The sequence below is a fragment of the Opisthocomus hoazin genome, chromosome 15 (assembly GCF_030867145.1).
Source record: "Opisthocomus hoazin isolate bOpiHoa1 chromosome 15, bOpiHoa1.hap1, whole genome shotgun sequence".
NCBI classification, from domain to species: Eukaryota; Metazoa; Chordata; class Aves; order Opisthocomiformes; family Opisthocomidae; genus Opisthocomus; species Opisthocomus hoazin.
The window spans coordinates 24,809,432-24,827,947 of record NC_134428.1 but is presented as its reverse complement, the minus strand read 5'-3'; the positions used below and the strand labels follow the sequence as shown (position 1 = coordinate 24,827,947).

At 59.8% G+C, this 18,516-nt stretch overlaps 1 protein-coding gene across 1 annotated transcript in view; it reads left to right on the top strand.

The window, feature by feature from the left end:
• Nucleotides 1–17,016, top strand: part of HS3ST6 (heparan sulfate-glucosamine 3-sulfotransferase 6) — a 44,138-nt gene extending 27,122 nt beyond the window's left edge. The window contains exon 2 of the mRNA XM_075436545.1: nt 16,164–17,016. Coding sequence (XP_075292660.1) covers nt 16,164–16,782 — 619 coding nt within the window. The 3' untranslated portion in view covers nt 16,783–17,016. The remainder of the gene's footprint in view (nt 1–16,163) is intronic.
• The last annotated feature ends 1,500 nt before the right edge of the window (nt 17,017–18,516 follow it).

Sequence of the window (18,516 nt, the reverse complement as noted above, 5' to 3'; positions counted from 1 at the left end):
CCCAGGGAGGCTGTGGAGTCTCCTTCTCTGGAGATATTCCAGCCCCGCCTGGACAAGGTCCTGTGCAGCCTGCTCTGGGTGACCCTGCTTGGGCAGGGGGTTGGGCTGGGGGATCCCCAGAGGTCCCTGCCAACCCCTACCATGCTGGGATTCTGGGACTCTGTGACTTGCCACGTGCTGAGTCGGCACAGGGCGACGGGAGAGGCGTTACTCTGATGGCAAGGGTCGGGCTGTCACCTCGCTCGGAGCAGCTTTGATCTCGAAGTCGTCAGATCCAACCGGTGCAATTTAAACCTGGATGTGGAAGGCGCTGTGGGCAGGAGGATTACACGGAAATTGCTTTTGTTGAAGCGGTTGAATTTGCTTGGTTTAAAATACAGACTGTGTGCCTAGCTTTCACCTATGGGAGTAAGACCCAGGGTCCTCAGTCAGGAGATGCAGGGAGGCCCCCGACAGCGTCAGAGCAAGGGCTGCGCCTGCTGAGCGTGGTCCTGGCTCTTCTCCCAAAGCCACCCCAGAAGGAGCCACGAGAGGAATCTCAGCCCCCACCCCGGGCTCAGATCCCCTTTCTTCAGCCCTAGCTGGGTCCGTGTGCCATCATGCACCATGGTGCTGGGGCAGAGGAGCTGAGCATCCCAGGGGCACCATGGGGAGGGAGTTTTTCTTGATCCCCTCTGCCAGTAGCATTTTCCACAGGCTGTCCAGTTTGGAGCCCGGGCCAGCTCTCCCTTCCCTCTGACCCCCCAGTTCGCGGGGGAGACCCGATACCTGTGCACTGCTTGGGTATACTGGTTCAGAGAGAACTTCTGGTGGGTTTATGTGTGAGACCGTGGGGGTTTATGGCCAATTCATTATTCTGAAATGCATTAATTGCTTTCTTACGAGCATCTGCCTGGACAAGGTCCTGTGTAGCCTGCTGTAGGTGACCCTGCTTCAGCAGGGGGGTTGGACTGGGTGACCCACAGAGGTCCCTTCCAACCCCTACCATTCTGTGATTCTGTGATTCTGTGATCTGACCCGTGGTGATGCCAGCAGGACCTGGTGGCCCTGGCACATGGTTTCCAATCCCAGCCCTGGTCTGGGAACCAGAAAGATCAAAGTTCGCATTTTTGTCTGTTTAAAAGAGGAGGAAAGGTAAAAAAGACTTGAAAAAGTTGGAATGAGTTATGTTAAGTTGTGAGGCTGGGGGGGACCTTCTCTTCCCCAAAAGCTGCTGGGGGGTCCCTTCCTCACCCCGCAGCCCGGTGGGATGGCTGTGCAGGAGGTGTGCATGGAGGATGAAGAAGAGGACCATGAAGGGCTCTCTCCCTGCTGGAGCACACGCCGGAGAGGGACAGCCAGCCCTGCCGGCGGTGGCCTCGGAGCGGCCATCTGGAGAGCCCAGCAGCCCCTTCCCCATTGCTCTGCGAGGGTCTGGGCCGGGGCTGGGCGAGGCGGCGGGGCCAGCCCCATGCTGAGATCAAATAAACACAAATACACTGAAATTATTCATGGCTCTGGGGACTTGTCTCGATGCCTCGTCAGCATCTGCTAATCAAATCGAAGCAGCTGTCGGTTCGCCCGGCCAGCGGGAAGGTCTCGCTCTGGCAGACATGTGTGGGTTCCTCCTTTCTTCCTCCCTTGCGTGGGCTCCTGCTGCTCCTGCACCTGCGACGGGGCTGGGACCGGGGTGTCCGGCGTGGGGCTCCTGCCCATGCACCCTCCCCGGGCGGGCAGGGCAGGCAGGGATGCTGGGGATGCCAGGGATGCCCCGTGCCTGCTCCCCGTGATGGAGGCAAGGAGGGATGCCAGGGACCCATCGCTGTGGAGGGCAGCGCTGGTCCTGCCACTGGCACTGCGCCCTGGTTGATTAGTCTGAGCTAATTAGCTGAGATATCTGGCTTGGATCAGGATACCTGGCTTGGATCAGGATACCTGGCTTGGATCAGGATATCTGGCTGGTATCAGGATACCTGGCTGGTATCAGGATACCTGGCTTGGATCAGGATACCTGGCTGGTATCAGGATATCTGGCTTGGATCAGGATACCTGGCTGGTATCAGGATACCTGGCTTGGATCAGGATACCTGGCTGGTATCAGGAATGGTGTGGCCAGCGGGATTAGGGAGGTGATGGTGCCCCTGTGCTCGGCACTGGTGGGGCCGCTCCTCAAGTGCCGTGTTCAGAATTGGGCCCCTCACTCCAAGAAGGACCTGGAGGGGCTGGAGCGTGTCCAGAGCAAGGCAGCGAGGCTGGGGAGGGGTCTGGAGAACAAGTCCCATGAGGAGCGGCTGAGGGAGCTGGGGCTGTTCAGGCTGGAGAAGAGGAGGCTGAGGGGAGACCTTCTCGCTCTCTGCAGCTCCCTGAGAGGAGGGTGCAGTGAGGGGGGGTTGGTCTCTTCTCCCAAGGAACCAGCGATGGGACGAGAGGCAATGGCCTCAAGTTGCATCAGGGGAGGTTTAGATTGGATATTAGGGACAATTTCTGTAATGAGAGAGTGGTCAGGTGTTGGACCAGGCTGCCCAGGGCAGTGGTGGAGTCCCCATCCCTGGAGGGGTTCAAAAACCGAGTGGATGCGGCACTTGGGGACGTGGTTTAGCAGGCGTGGTGGTGTTGGGGTGGTGGCTGGACGTGATGATCTCAGAGGTCTTTTCCAACCTTTGTGATTCTGTGAGAGCCCGTGGGCTGGCACTGCTGGTGGGCTGGCACTGCCTGCAGCCGCTGTCCCCTGGGTCGTGGCACCGCACGGCTGCGGGGGGGTGGATGCACTCGGAATATTGGAGGATTTTGCCTCTAATTTGAGTATCGCAGCTCCTCAGCGTGGTGTGTGCTGGCGTGTGGCAACCCAAGGCCCTTCAGGCAGCTGCAAAATTATAAAGAACTCGCTTTTTCTTGCTGTCTCCTCCCAAAAGCAGCAGACGCTGCTGTGCCGTGCGTGGGGTTAAGCCTGCGGGCACAGAGACCTTGTGGGCACAGAGGTCCTTGGCACCGTGCAGTGCCCAGAGCACGGCTTCGTCGCTGGGGACATGGTGGGGACACGGCTTTCCCGTCCCGGGAGCGTCCGGGCAGGGTCCGGCCGTCGTTTGGAGCCGTGAGCCCCGGGGAGGAGGCAGTCGGAGCGATGGGTTTTGCACCACGACCTGGGAGCACAGCGCTGCGGGAAAACCAGTCTTGATGCCCTGGTTCTTTCTCGTTTGGCTTTCAGGAGCTACTTTTTAGCTAGAGTTTGTTTTCTTTTTGCCCACTTAGGCATTGGGAGGTGGAGGAATTCCCGTTTCTGCTGGCCACGTAACTTTAAACCTGAAAAAAAAATGAGATTTTTGTGGGCTTTTTGTGTCCTTCCTGTGCTCTCCTCCATCTAGGTGGGAAACGGGGACCGATCAGCCCATTGCTGCAAGAGGACAATTTAGTGAAAACCAATATGTGTATTTTTTAGTTGTAATTGAAAACAAAGACCTTAGACCTACTTACAGTGTTCTCGGGGATTTTTTTTCTGTTTTTTTTTTTTTCTTTTTAAACAGCAATAAATGTTGCATCTCAACAGCCTGCCAGACAGAATCACAGAATCACAGAATGTTCGGGGTTGGCAGGGCCCTCTGTGGGTCACCCAGCCCAACCCCCTGCCCAAGCAGGGTCACCCAGAGCAGGCTGCACAGGACCTTGTCCAGGCGGGGCTGGAATATCTCCAGAGAAGGAGACTCCACAGCCTCCCCGGGCAGCCTGGGCCAGGGCTCCGTCACCCTCAGAGGGAAGAAGTTCTTCCTCGGGTTCAGCTGGAGCTTCCTCTGCTCCAGTTTGTGCCCGGTGCCCCTTGTCCTGTGGCTGGGCACCACTGAAGTGCTCAGGCTGGGCACAACCGGTCCGTATAAACCAGCTGGCCGTTGGAAGCCTGGCAGTCTGCGTTAATCGTGCTGCGCCCGTCGGAGCAGCGTGTGCCGTCTCGGCGCTGCCATGGCCCGGCTTGGCGAGGTGCTCGCCCCGGGCAGCGGTTGGGGACCCTTCCCCTCCCCAGGGGATGCCGAGCCCCCAGCCTGGCAGCCCCACGCAGCTCGAAGAGCGAATCCCCCTGATTTACTGCGGTGCCCAAGGATCCCAGTTACCAGAGGTATAAAATTTGTCACCGGTGCCTCTGCTCCGGTTGCGGAAGAGCATAATTTGTGTTTCCCTCTGCTCAGCCAGCAAGTCAGGTCGTAAAACACAAGATGCATGGCGAGGGGAGAGCGTATTTAAAAGGCTGATTCCGCTGAAAGGTGTAATAATCTGCCAGATTACTTGCTGGGGTAGCTGCAGGAAAATTTACTGCCTTGGAAAGGGATTATCAGCAGCCGCTGCTGCCAGCAGATTTCTTCCTTTTCTTTTCTAAGGGGAAGGAAGCTTTTCATTGAATTCCTGCTGCTCACGCCCATGAGCAATGCTCCCCCTCCATGCAGCCAAACCACCCCAACAGTTCTCACAACTTTGAAGGGAAAAAGAATAATCTGGACGATGCCGATTTTTATCCTTATCTCCCCTCTGGGTGTGAGAGGGAAACTCGAGGCCGCGTTTGAGCGATGCTGGTGTGAGCTGGCACGCGACCAGCGCCTTCCCTGCTCCGAGCCGGAAGGTGCCGAGCTGGCAGAGGGCTCAGGTCTTGCTCCGAGGGGAGAAACAGGAGCAGGCACAAACCCTCCCCGGCCCAGGGCTCTGGGAGTCTCCTTCTCTGGAGATATTCAAGACCCTCCTGGACAAGTTCCTCTACAGCCTGCTGTGGGTGACCCTGCTTGGGCAGGGGGTTGGACTGGGTGACCCACAGAGGTCCCTTCCAACCCCTACCATGCTGGGATTCTGTGAGCAGCTCGGCGAGCCCCAGCCGCAGGGACGGGCTTTGCATGGGTGGCACCGGGGCTGCGAGCCGAGCAGGGACCCCCACCCCAAGCATCCCCTCCTGCGAGCGGGGACAACACCCGAGCACCTGCATCCCCCCGCCCCAGGCAGAGCCGAGCTGGTCCCCGGCAGAGAGCGGAGCCGGAGCAGCTTCCCGGGCTGGAGCTCAGGGCCACTTGTGCACCGAGTTCGCGAGTCCTTGTGCAGTGCGGCGACACGCTGGAGGGACTGGGCTGGGGCTTGGTGGGGGGCATGTGGGGGGGTCGGTTTTGTTTGATTTCATTCCCCTGGAAGGGAGGAGGGCCGCGGCGAGCCGGGGCAGCTAACCCCTTTAATTGTGTGCGATGAAGGCTGACAGCGCCGAGGCGCAGCCTTCAAGAGGGGTACTGAACCTTTAATTCCTGAATAAATCATCTCCAGTCTGTTGCTCCTTCATCTGCAAGCTGTCTGAGCGCGGGCGCGCACCCACTGCTGGGAAGGGTCGCTCGGAGATCAGAGCCCTCGGCTGGCCCGGGTCGCAGGCAGGACACCTGCCACCGGCTGTCCCCACGCCCCCGGGACCGGGGAATCAAAGGGACACGGGGGAGCGAGCCGGTTGCTAATTGCTGCCGTGCTGACGCGCTTCGTTCCGGAGGGATGGAGAGGGCTGTGCGTGCCCGTCGCAGCCCTGCCCTCGCCTGTGCTTGGTGCTGGGGCGGCCGCTCCTCGAGTGCCGTGTTCAGAATTGGGCCCCTCACTACGAGAAGGACACTGAGGGGCTGGAGCGTGTCCAGAGCAGGGCAGCAAGGCTGGGGAGGGGGCTGGAGAACAAGTCTGAGGGAGCTGGGGCTGTTCAGGCTGGAGAAGAGGAGGCTGAGGGGAGACCTTCTCGCTCTCTACAGCTCCCTGATGGGAGGGTGCACTGAGGGGGGGTTGGTCTCTGCTCCCCAGAACCAGCGATGGGACAAGAGGCCATGGCCTCAGGTTGTGTCAGAGGAGGTTCAGATTGGATATTGGGAAAAATTTCTTTCCTGAGTGGTCAGGCCTTGGACCAGGCTGCCCAGGGCAGTGGTGGAGTCCCCATCCCTGGAGGGGTTCAAAAACTGTGTGGATGTGGCACTTTAGGACGTGGTTTAGGAGGCATGGTGGGGGTGGGTGGATGGTTGGACTTCATGGTCTTAGAGGTCTTTTCCAACCTATGATTCTATGGTTCAAACCAGCCCCAATCCAGCATCCCACCAAGGCTGGGCATGCGTCAGGCCACGCTTTCTGTAGAGTTTAGCGGGGATTCACGTAGCTGTTCTGCTTCTCACCTGATTTAGCCCAAGCAGCGGGTTCAGCGGCTCTTCCACTCATGGATGTTCAAAACACATCTTTGCTGTTGCACGCAGAATATTGCTCCTGGGGACGCGAGGTTGGTTTTGCTTCAGGCCCCCCTCCCGCACCGTCCCGCTGCTCTCCTGCCTCTGGCTGAGCTCTGGAGGTAGCAAATGTCCCCGTGGAGGGTGGGGTGCCCGATGCTCATGGGTGATGGCCCCCACAGCAAGCAGGAGTCCCCGAGCAGCCGTGGCTTTGTGCCTTGGCCAGGGGACACCGCCTTCAGCAAGAGCACGGGGGGGACCTGAGTGGTGCCGGCTGCGGCGGGTCCCCGCGGCCGTCAGCGGGGAGTTCAGCCGCTCGGCGGTTTTGGGGGTGACCCCACGCATCGTAGCTCCACCGCGGAGAAAGGCAAGGAGGGACCATCTCTGAGTCTGACGGATCCTGACAGAGGCCAAGTAGCCCCTTCCCCCAGCGCTGTCGCCCCCGAGCAGGGCAGAGCTGCGCCCTTATTAACTCTGGTTTCTGCTCTTCATAATCATATGCTGTTATGTGCATTAATCAGGAGCCCTTTGGCCTTAATGACCCTGCTGGAATAACCACGCAAAGGAAAAACCTTCAGGGCCTTGAGCTGCCCGTAATTGCAACCCCCAGCCATAAACATGAGCACGATCGCGATGCAAATGCCGGGCGGCGGAGGGGAGCGGGTCTGGGGTCCGAGCAGGAGCGGGTGCAGGGGCTGCAGCTGCCCCGGGGTGTTTGGGGAGGAATGGCCTTTTCCTCACCTTCCTGTCTTGGGGTGCACAGAGCTTTGGGTAGATGGACAAAGCAGCCGTGGGTTCCAAAATGGCCCCGGGTCTTACCGGGGTTAATAACGGGGTGTCGGGTGACTTGCAAAAGCGGCTGCTCCATTAGAAATGCGAACGGGCTTCTCCCCTTTCCCTGCTCCACATCCCCAGATCCGGATGCTAAAGAGGTCGGAAAACTGCCCAGCTCCTGGCCCTTCCCGGAGCCCCCCGACAGACCCCGCTGCTGCCTCCTCCAGCTTTGCAGCCCGTGCCCTTCCAGGACGGAGCAGCCGGGCTCTGCAGCCGCTAAGGGAGCTCCTTGGGGAGGGTCTGCGGGGGCTCGGACCCTGCAGCCGCTAAGGGAGCTCCTTGGGGAGGTTCTTCGGGGGCTCGGACCCTGCAGCCGCCAAGGGAGCCCCTTGGGAAGGGTCTGTGGGGGCTCAGACCCTGCAGCCGCTAAGGGAGCTCCTTGGGAAGGGTCTGAGGGGGCTTGGACCCTGCAGCTGCTAAGGGAGCTCCTTGGGAAGGGTCTGTGGGGGCTCGGACCCTGCAGCCACCAAGGGAGCCCCTTGGGAAGGGTCTGCAGGGACTCGGACCCTGCAGCCGCTAAGGGAGCCCCTCAGGAAGGGTCTGCGGGGGCTCGGACTCTGCAGGGAGCAGCCCTGGCCGGTGGCACCGTCCAGCCCATCGCATCTCCCCTCTCCCCGGAGCCCCTTCGCAGCCTGACCCGGCTGCATCCCGGCGCAGGGACCCCGTCCCCCTGGTCCGGTGGTGGGAGAGCTCCGGGAGCCCTTGGCGATGGCTGGAGACCTTCCAGCCGTGGTCCGAGGCTGGTGCCCCGGCGAGAGGCTGCTCGGGGATGCTGGGAGCGGGACCCGTCGGACCCCCGCCATGTTTCATGTATCAAACTGTAATTAGGAGCAAAGGGCAGCGGGGTGCAAAGGAGCATTAATAAATTATCTTGCTTGTTGTTAATTGACGTGTCTCGGAGTCAGCCGTTGAGCCGAGGGCTTGGCTGCCCTTCCAGGCGCATCACGGGCTCGTTACTGCCATCATTAGCATACTCAGGTTTCCCTGCTTAATGCCAATTAGCTCCTGGCCAGGCCTGATTGGGAAGCCATGGCCTCATTTGCACGTTTTTGAATTGGTGAAAGAATCAAAAATAATGGAGGCAGGCATGGGACGGAAAGCGCCCGGGGGGCTCTGCCTGCTGGGGAGGTGCTGGCAGCACCCGCTGCCTCCTCCGAAGGGGCAGCGGGGAAGGAGGTGGGGAGGGGGGGGGAAGATCGCAGTAATTAGGAATAAAGAAAAGAACATGGCCTAATTTGCTCCCGGGCGGCTCGCTGGCGACTTCAGCCTTCCGTGCCTCGCGCTGAGGTTCAACAGATGCCCCGCTGCTTGCTCCGGGAGGAGGAGGAGGGGATGGAGAGGACCAGCGTGGGGGTAAGCACGGCTGCCCACGTGTGCCCCCCACCCCGCTTTGGGGAATGGGGGTCTGGTGTCCCCTTGGCAGCCGGGGTCTCCTTGGCAGAGCGGGGACACAAGGCTGGATCTGTCCCCTCCCGTCATCCTGTCCCCCGCCGCCCCTTGCCGGTGCCCCCGTTTCCCAGCAAAGGTGCTGCTGTTTTAGCTGCCTTGATGGAAGAGGCCAGTATCTCAAAGTCTATCCGTAACTGGTTCCAGTTTAACAACTTCATAGCTGCCGTGGGGCCACAAAGGCCGCCTTGTCCCGCCGGGTGAGATAAGCCCGCTGGGGCGATTCATATGCAGATCCGGGTGGTACCGGGTGTCTGCTGGGAGAGGATAAATCTGTCCCAAGCCTCGTCCCCCCTCTCTCCTGGTTCCAAACTGTTTTACATTTACACAAAAAAGGGTCTGTCCCCCATTGAGCGCGGTCCCGGGCAGCCTGTCACCCTGCCTTTGAGAGAGGAGGTGCCCGGGGACCGCAGCCGGACGCCCCTGGGTGCCCCCGGCCCGGGCGAGGGTGGGCTGGGGGAGCATCGCTAAGCTGGGCTCTCCGGGGCGGTTTTGTCCCCCTGTCACCCCCTGGCCAGCCCATCTTTGTCGCTGTCTTTGGCCCTGCAGAAAGCTCTCAACCATATCCCCGCCGGCAGAAATCCCCTCGCCTTTGGCTTGCTTTTGTCGGGGGGCTTTTTTGTGTCAGTGCTTGTTTTTTATAATAACAACGGAGAGGGGGGTTTTTTCCCCCCCCCTCCTTTTCTCTTTCACTTTTGGTGGTAAGATATAACCTGCAAGTGCCGATCCAGCTGGCACCCGTCACCCACATCTGCGGTTTATCGGGGGGTCTGGGGGCCTCCCTTCGCGCTCCTGGCACGGGCTGGGGGTGCGCCGGGCATTTCTGGGTGGGCTGAGCCGGGGGCAGAGCCCGGCCCCCGCGTGCAGGAGCCGTGGGCGATAACGCGGGGATGCTCTCGGGCTGGAGACGGATTTATCGGTGAGGTTCTCCTCCATGACTTCGTGCTCTCAGCTGGGTGCTGGGAGGAGTTCTCCTTCCTCTGCAGCAAAATCCTCGCAGAGTGGAGGAATCATGAACCAATTAACCCTGGAAAGTTGTGTCAGCCCAGGCTTTTGAAGTCTGCTTTGGTTACGTGCCCGCTGTGGCTGTTAATCTGTATTTAATGCAGCTTTCTGCATTTTTATCAGGCCTGTAAGTTATTGCACCTCGCTACCTCCGCGGAGGAGGTAATTAATCTAAACGAGGGCCCCCCCGGGAGCACAGCCGTAATCTGCAATTTCCCACTGACCGTGAGAGAGGGGAGGTCCCGGAGAGGTCCAGCAGCCCTTGGGAGCCCACCTTGGCTGGGAGCATGTCGGGGTGTTACAGCCCTGGGTGACCGGTCACCGCAGCCCGGGGTGCCGGCGCGGGGGTACGGCGGTGAGCAGCAGCCTCCGAGCGACCGGGTACCGCGGCTCGGAGGGGGAGAGGAGGATGGGGATGGGCCGCTGCGGTGGGTGGAGAGGAAGGCTGGGGGAAGAGATGAGCGAGACGGCTCCCGGGAGGCTCTCGGGTAGACGGTGGCGTTTTCCATCCCTCTCCAGGGTTTTGCTATTTTCTTTATTTGAATATTTCTACACGGGAAATCCCATTTCTGATGCCTCTCAAATGCCAGGTGTTTTACCGTTTATTAAAAATTGAAATTTATCAGCTTAGCAGAAAGCTACAAGAGTTTCATTTCTCCTCCCGGGCACGTCGTCTGCTCTCACAGAATCACAGAATGGTAGGGGCTGGCAGGGACCTCTGTGGGTCATCTAGTCCAACCCTCTGCTGAAGCAGGGTCACCTACAGCAGGTTGTAGAGGACCTTGTCCAGGCGGGTCTGGAATATCTCCAGAGAAGGAGACTCCACAACCTCCCTGGGCAGCCTGGGCCAGGGCTCCGTCACCCTCAGGGGGAAGAAGTTCTTCCTCGGGTTCAGCTGGAGCTTCCTCTGCTTCAGTTTGTGCCCGTTGCCCCTTGTCCTGTCACTGGGCACCACTGGGAAGAGTCTGGCCCCGTCCTCCTGACCCCCACCCTGCAGATATTTAGAGGCATTTCTAAGGTCCCCTCTCAGCCTTCTCTTCTCCAGGCTGAACAAGCCCAGCTCCCTCAGCCTCTCCTCGTAGCAGAGATGCTCCAGTCCCCTCCTCATCCTCGTAGCCCTCCACTGGACTCTCTCCAGTAGCTCCTCATCTTTCTTGAACTGGGGAGCCCAGCACTGGACCCAGCACTGCAGATGGGGCCTCCCCAGGGCAGAGCAGAGGGGGAGGAGAACCTCCCTTGCCCTGCTGCCCACGCTCCTCTTGAAACACGCGTTCCCTCCGAGGCTGCCGGGGTGCTCCCTCCTCGCAGTGTCGCGTACTCGGAGGCAACGCTTAGCATTCCCAAGGCGTTTTCTTAAGGTCAGTAAGAATTAACTGTAATTTTAATTAAAGTTTCCAATGCTTGTGCTAATGTGGAGCATAACAGAAGCCTGCTCTCTGCCAGTTTAAGCCAGATCTGGAGAGAGACAGGGGTTATCAATAATTAACTGGGGTAATTTAGGGGAAAGTATTAGGGAGTTAATGAAAATGTGAAATAGCGTAATTATCTGGGAGTGATTGAGCTGCTGAGGAAGGGGAGGTGTTGCACCATTAACTGCTCAGAGGCTGCCGTTCCCCGCACCGTCCCGGGACGATGCTGGGACCCAGCACCCTGACCCCAGCGGCTGGTGGCTCCGCGTTCACCGACTGCCTCATCTGCAGTGCTGTGTCCAGTTCTGGGCTCCCCAGTTCAGGAAAGATGAGGAGCTACTGGAGAGAGTCCAGCGGAGGGCTACGAGGATGATGAGGGGACTGGAGCATCTCTCCTACGAGGAGAGGCTGAGGGAGCTGGGCTTGTTCAGCCTGGAGAAGAGAAGGCTGCGAGGGGACCTTAGAAATGCCTCTAAATATCTGCAGGGTGGGGGTCAGGAGGACGGGGCCAAGCTCTTCCCAGTGGTGCCCAGCGACAGGACAAGGGGCACCGGGCACAAACTGAAGCAGAGGAAGCTCCAGCTGAAGATGAGGAAGAACTTCTTCCCTCTGAGGGTGCCGGAGCCCTGGCCCAGGCTGCCCAGGGAGGCTGTGGAGTCTCCTTCTCTGGAGATATTCCAGACCCGCCTGGACAAGGTCCTGTGCAGCCTGCTCTGGGTGACCCTGCTTCGCCAGGAGGGTTGGGCTGGGTGACCCACAGAGGTCCCTTCCAACCCCTACTATTCTGTGATTCTGTGATTCTGCGGGATCGAGGGTTTAAAACCAAGTCAGCGGCATCCGGCCCACGGGGGGTCGGGTGCCTTTCTTCCCATCTGTAGATGGCCTCAAGCTGCATCAGGGCAGGTTTAGATTGGATATTTGGGAAAATTTCTTTACTGACAGAGTGGTCAGGTGTTGGACCAGGCTGCCCAGGGCAGTGGGGGAGTCCCCATCCCTGGAGGGGTTCAAAAACCACGTGGATGTTGCACTTGGGGACATGGTTTAGCAGGCATGGGGGTGTTGAGGTGATGGTTGGACGTGATGATCTCCGAGGTCTTTTCCAGCCTTGGTGATTCCATGATTCTGTGTGCTGGAGCCTGTCCGAGGGTCTGCGTAAATGCTGGCTTGCAGAGCTGATGGCTCTGATGGACCAGCTCGGGTGGGGGGGGTCGCATGGGGCGTCACTGTCCCATCGCTGTCCCCAGCAAGGGGACCGGGAAGGTCTCTGCACCTCCTCGCACAGCCGCGGGTGCGGGAGCTCCTTGCTGTTGCCCCAGCAGTACCTGTGCCAGCAGAGTTGGGGATCCCTGCCCGAACATGGGCTTTTATAAAAAAATTCTATTTTAATTAAATTTTAATCAAGCCTAGGACGGTGCAGTTGGCTTTAATTAACGTTGGTGCTGCCCCTGTGTGCTGAGGAGCCCTTGGTCAGCAGGAGGAGTGCGGGGAAGGTGCTGGGCGCAGGTCTCCTGGGCTGCCGGTGGTGAGGGGGTCCTGGGGGTCCTGGAGCACCTGCTGGGAAAAGCAGCGTCGTGGTTCACCGTGAGCTCCCCGCGCTCGCCGATCGCGTCGTCCCCCGTGTCTGCCGTTTGATAACGTTTTCTTGCGCGTTGAGGAGAGGGAGTGTTTGAGGTCTTGTGCCCGTGTTTGCTGAGGGGTGGTCTTGGGCGGGTGGGCAGCGAAGGAGCCGTTCTGCTGTGCAGAAATCCTGGGGATCACGGCAGAAATGCCTCACCGAGTCGCCCGGAGAAGCTGCGTGAGGCGACCTGGCAAAGCCGGTGGCAGCTCTCTGACCGTCAGCGGAGCTCCGGACGCGTGGCTGGGTGGGCGTGCGGGGGGAGCCCCAGCAGCCGCCTTCCCGGGTGGGCTCTTGGTTTTGGCGTGGCTCCGGGCGAGCGTCGCAGGGAGGGGACGGGGCATGGGGCTGGAAAGGCCTGATCCTGCTTTGGGACGGGATCCCGGCCGTCAGCCGCTCCGGTGAGCACGGTTATTTGGGGTGAGGAGGGGGAAAAGGTGCTGAGAAGGTTGGGGAAGCCGCTCATCGCTGCGCCAGGACCCCCAAAGGGCACCCACCTGCCCGGGCACCGGGCTGGGCTGCTGGGTGGTGACACTGGGGACGAGAAGTGGCTCTGAAAACGCTGGCACTGTCCAGAAAATAAAAAGGGGGGGAAAAAAAAAAGCTACAAGTGGCTTTTGCCTGTTGTTTGGGGGAGGAAGTTGTGTGGGCCCCAGCTCACAAATGCTTTTAATAAAGTGTTCTTTCCTGCGTCCAGGGGGAAAAAATAAAACCCCAAACCTCCAGCCTTTTCCCATGACGTAAGGAACAGATGTCCGGCGCTCCGAGCAGCGGGACGGGGATCCCCAAAACACCCCGTCCTGCCCCAAAGTGCCGCTGCGAGAGCCGGCCCAGCCGCAGCCCGGTGGGAAGCTCCATCCTCATCCTCCCGCTCCGCCAGCGTTCCCGAGGGATCCCCCGAGCAGGGGTTTGGAGCTCGCCCTGCCCTGGCGCGGGTCGGCTCGGCCTCGGACAAGGGGCGTCAAGGACACCCGTCCCTGCGCGGGTGCGGGAGGAGATGGGGGCTGGCGGGGAAGGTCCTCTCCTCTCCAGCCCCAGGGGACGTGGGGTGGAGCAGCCCCAAGGGAAACCTCAAGTTTTAAAACCAGAATTCTTCCAAGTTCCAGAAAAATGGGAAGTCCTTGTGAGGAAGGAGTCTGTCCGGTCCCAACTTGCTCCTTTTGGTGAAGAGAAGCGTCTCGGTCAGACTCGACTGGACACACCGGCAGGCTGTGCTGCCATCCAGCGTGACCTGGGCAGGCTGGAGAGCTGGGCAGAGAGGAACCTGGTGAGGTTCAACAAGGGCAAGGGCAGGGTCCTGCACCTGGGGAGGAACAACCCCAGGCACCAGTACAGGCTGGGGCTGAGCTGCTGGAGAGCAGCTCTGCAGAGAGGGACTGGGAGTGCTGGGGGACGACAGGGTGACCATGAGCCAGCAGCGTGCCCTGGCTGCCAAGAAGGCCAATGGGATCCTGGGGTGCATGAGGAGGAGTGTGGGCAGCAGGGCGAGGGAGGTTCTCCTCCCCCTCTGCTCTGCCTTGGGGAGGCCCCATCTGCAGTGCTGGGTCCAGTGCTGGGCGCCCCAGTTCAAGAAAGATGAGGAGCTACTGGAGAGAGTCCAGCGGAGGGCTACGAGGATGAGGAGGGGACTGGAGCATCTCTCCTCCGAGGAGAGGCTGAGGGAGCTGGGCTTGTTCAGCCTGGAGAAGAGAAGGCTGAGAGGGGACCTTAGAAATGCCTCTAAATATCTGCAGGGTGGGGGTCAGGAGGACGGGGCCAGACTCTTTCCAGTGGTGCCCAGCGCCAGGACAAGGGGCAACGGGCACAAACTGAAGCAGAGGAAGCTCCAGCTGAACCCGAGGAAGAACTTCTTCCCTCTGAGGGTGACGGAGCCCTGGCCCAGGCTGCCCAGGGAGGCTGTGGAGTCTCCTTCTCTGGAGATATTCCAGCCCCGCCTGGCCGCGGTGCTGTGCAGCCTGCTCTGGGTGACCCTGCTTGGGCAGGGGGTTGGGCTGGGTGACCACAGAGGTCCCTTCCAACCCCTGCCATGCTGGGATTCTGTGATTTTTTTTGCTGTATTTTGTCCCTTGTCACAGTTAATATTTGGGTATTGGTGCTTTTTCCAAGAGCCTTCCTAAACCCTTGGGCTTGTCCTGGGGTGTCTCTGGGTGCGGAGCGGCTCGGGCTGGATCCCCATGCGTCTGCTGACCCTCAGAAGGGATTTCGTGTCGGGATGGTGGCTGCTTGTCAGCTGGAGGGATGTCGGCATCGACACAGCAGCTCCGACACACGACGCGTCGTCGCTTGGTGCCTCAGTTTCCCGTTGCAAACCGGCGCTCGCCTGCTGCGTTGAGCGCTCTGCCATCTGCTCGGGAGAGTCCTGGGTGGGAGCAAAGGACGTGCTGCTTCTGTGTGGCCATTACGTGCGTTTCTGTGTGTGCAGCTGTGCCACTTTGATTTCGGAGGAGCTATGGAAGCAGCTTGGTCATTCCCCAAAGCGTGAAGCCAAAGTGTGAAGCCATACTGGGCTGAGCCCCTCGCACCGGAGCAAACGCTGCCGTGCTCCGAGCAGAATGAGCTTCCAGCCCGGGGCTTTCAGCAGGAGACTCCTCTGTTTGACGTGGCCGGGGAGGGGGAGCGTGCGTGTCACCCCGAGCACGACGGAGGGGATGGGGACCCTGGCGTGGGGCAGCACGGAGGAGATGAAGCTGCTTCAACCCCAGCTGAGCCCCACGAAGAGCGAGCTCCACCTCCGCGTCCCCGTGGGGTTCGCGGGCGGTGGTTCCCGCACGGGGTGCCATGGGATGAGCTGGTGGGGTGGTGGTGGGACGCAGCACGGGAGCTGCGGGTCCCCCAGCCCGTTGGCGTTGTCTGGGGGAGCAGCAGAAGCTCGGGGTGGCATTGCGTGGCGGGGAGCCGCGCTGCGGCCGTGCCCGCGGGGACCCCGGGCTGGGGGCCATGCTGTCGGAGAAGCCAAGTCCCCTCTTCAGCAGGTGGGACACAGAGAGGGGATGTGTCCAGCCCTGGGAAGAGGGAGACATGGGGGGCTCGGGGCAGGTGCCCACGCTGGTGGCACTGGGGGTCCCGCTCTGCAGCCCCTGGCTCTCCTCCTGGGGTGACATGCCTGGGTAATTTCTCCGGCAATTAAGGCCTCATTAAAGTGCCCAAGGGAACAATCAGGGCAGTGAATTTTGCACAGCACAATGGCTGGGTCCCAGAGAGGTTTTCTGCCCTTTTTTTAATTAAAAAATGAAAGGAAACAGTCTTTTTCTGGCCTTAACTGCTTGCTGTCTGGAGGCGGAGGAAGGTGGGCATCTCCATCCCCAGCCACGCTTGGGCTCAGCCCCATGGGATGAGATTTATCATAGAATCATAGAATTTTCCTCTTTTTTTTAACTCTATGATAGAAGGGGAGAATATAGAACGTAGAAGGGGAGAATATAGAACATAGCAGGGGAGAATATAGAACATAGCAGGGGAGGCTGAGCGGGGAGACCGGGCAGAGGGGCTCCTAGGAGGGCTCTTGAAGACGAGGGGACCGGTCGGGTGTGACGAGGGAGAGAGGTGGTTGTGGCTGGGGAGCCACTGAGCATCTCTGGCCGAGTTTTGGGGTTCGCTCCGGCTCATCCCCGCTGCGGCGTTGGATCGAGGAGCCGTGCCTCGAGCCCTGACCGTGTCCCTGTCTCTCCGCAGAAGCCTGATGCCGCGGACGCTGGAGGGGCAGATCACGATGGAGAAGACCCCCAGCTACTTCGTCACCAAGGAGGCTCCGCGGCGCATCTACAACATGTCTCGGGACACGAAGCTGATCGTGGTGGTGCGCAACCCCGTCACCCGCGCCATCTCGGACTACACGCAGACGCTCTCCAAAAACCCCACCATCCCCAGCTTCCAGGCTTTGGCCTTCAAAAACGTCAGCACGGGACTGATTGACACGAGCTGGAGCGCGGTGAGGATCGGGATCTACGCCAAGCACCTGGACAACTGGCTGCAGTACTTCCCCCTCTCCAAATTCCTCTTCGTCAGCGGGGAGAGGCTCGTCAGCGACCCGGCCGGGGAGATGGGCCGCGTCCAGGACTTTCTGGGTCTCAAGAGGGTGGTGACGGACAAACATTTTTATTTTAATGAGACCAAGGGCTTTCCCTGCCTGAAGAAGCCGGAGGGCGGCGGCAAGCCCCGCTGCCTGGGGAAATCCAAGGGGCGGCCGCACCCCAAGATCGACGGGCAGGTGGTCCAGCGCCTGCGGGAGTTTTACAGACCCTTCAACATGAAGTTTTATCAGATGACAGGGCAGGACTTCGGGTGGGACTGAGCCATCCCTGGGGCACGCCGCCGCGCTGGGACCCGCTCTGCCCGGCCGTGCGCGGAGCCAGGGCTGCGGTCCTGGGACGGTCGCGGCTGCCGCGGTCCAGGGATGCCCGTGGCCACCCCGCCAGCGACCTCCCCCCTTCGTTCTAATTTATATCGGACCTTTTCCAGCGAGAAACGGACCCTTCTGGAGTAGAGAGAAATATTTAAGAAATAACCCCCCCAGATGACCCCTCTCCCCTCCCTGACCAGATTAAATATTCTTCCATATAAATCTTGCTAATCTATATTAACTGTGACCGTTCTGGGTGGCGAGTGGGAGCGTGTGGGTGGGTGTGCGTGGGGACAAAGGCTCTGCCACCCACGATAAACGCTTTGGAAACCGGCTGGCGTCCGGGACGTGTGGCCAGGGGTGTTTTGGAAAAGCAAATTGCGGTGCTGAGCCTGGGCAGCGGCTGCCGGGGGGCGGCGGGTGAGGCCGGCCGAGCAGCAGACCCCGAGCGTGGGGGGATGTTTCGCAGCCTGCAAACAGTCTGCAGGAATTTCCTCGTTAAGAAAAACAATTAATGGCGGTAGTTTTGAATAAAGGCCAGGTCTGGGGTTAGGGAGAGGGAGCTGTGCGTCGCCTGCCTTCGTGTGTTCTTGGAGTAACCCAGAGGAGAAAGCGGGGTGTTCCTGACCCTCAGGCTGGAAGCCCCTGCTCCCCCCAGATTCACGCAAGCAGAGCAACCAAAAGCCCCAAACTCGGACCCTTCAGTCCAACAATCTCAGCAGATTTTCAAATAGAATCATGGAATCATTCAGGTTGGAAAAGACCTCTAAGATCACCAAGTCCAACCATCTACCCATCACCCCCACGCCTGCTAAACCATGTCCTAAAGTGCCACCTCTACATGGTTTTTGAACCCCTCCAGGGATGGGGACACCACGACCTCCCTGGGCAGCCTGGTCCAACATAGAGGGCCATCATGGGAGGCTGCAGAAATTAGCTGAATCTGAATTAACTAGTTTTCCCTTAATTAAAGATGGGAGGGAAACATTTAATTAACCTCTAATATCTTATTAGTGACTTGCATTTGTCTCTTTAATGAGCTAATTATGTGTTTTCAAGGGCCCTCAGGCCCCGCATTGTTTGCAAATATGCTTTGGCTGGGGTTTCTTCCATCCTGCCGCATCCCGAAGCTGCCCGGCCGGGTGAGCCGTTGCCTCCCCTCCGCGCTGCCGCTCTCCAGGGGCGATGGAGGCAGCAGGTACCGCTTCTCCTGGGATGCACGCCGGGCACCGGCCCCTTTCCCACCAGCTCCGGCGTGGTTTGACACCAGCACGTCGTGCTTTGCCCCGCACAGCTCTCCCTGCTCCTGTATCTGCAGTGTGGGTGTCAGGAGGATGGGGCCAGACTCTGTTCAGTGGTGCCCAGCGACAGGACAAGGGGCAACGGGCACAAACTGAAGCAGAGGAAGCTCCAGCTGAACCCGAGGAAGAACTTCTTCCCTCTGAGGGTGACGGAGCCCTGGCCCAGGCTGCCCAGGGAGGCTGTGGAGTCTCCTTCTCTGGAGATATTCCAGCCCCGCCTGGACGCGGTGCTGTGCAGCCTGCTGTGGGTGACCCTGCTTGGGCAGGGGGTTGGGCTGGGTGACCCACAGAGGTCCCTTCCAACCCCTGCCATGCTGGGATCCTGGGATTCTGTGATTTTGTCCCAACCTCTGGCACCTGCTGTGTCCCTCTCAGAGGTGACGCG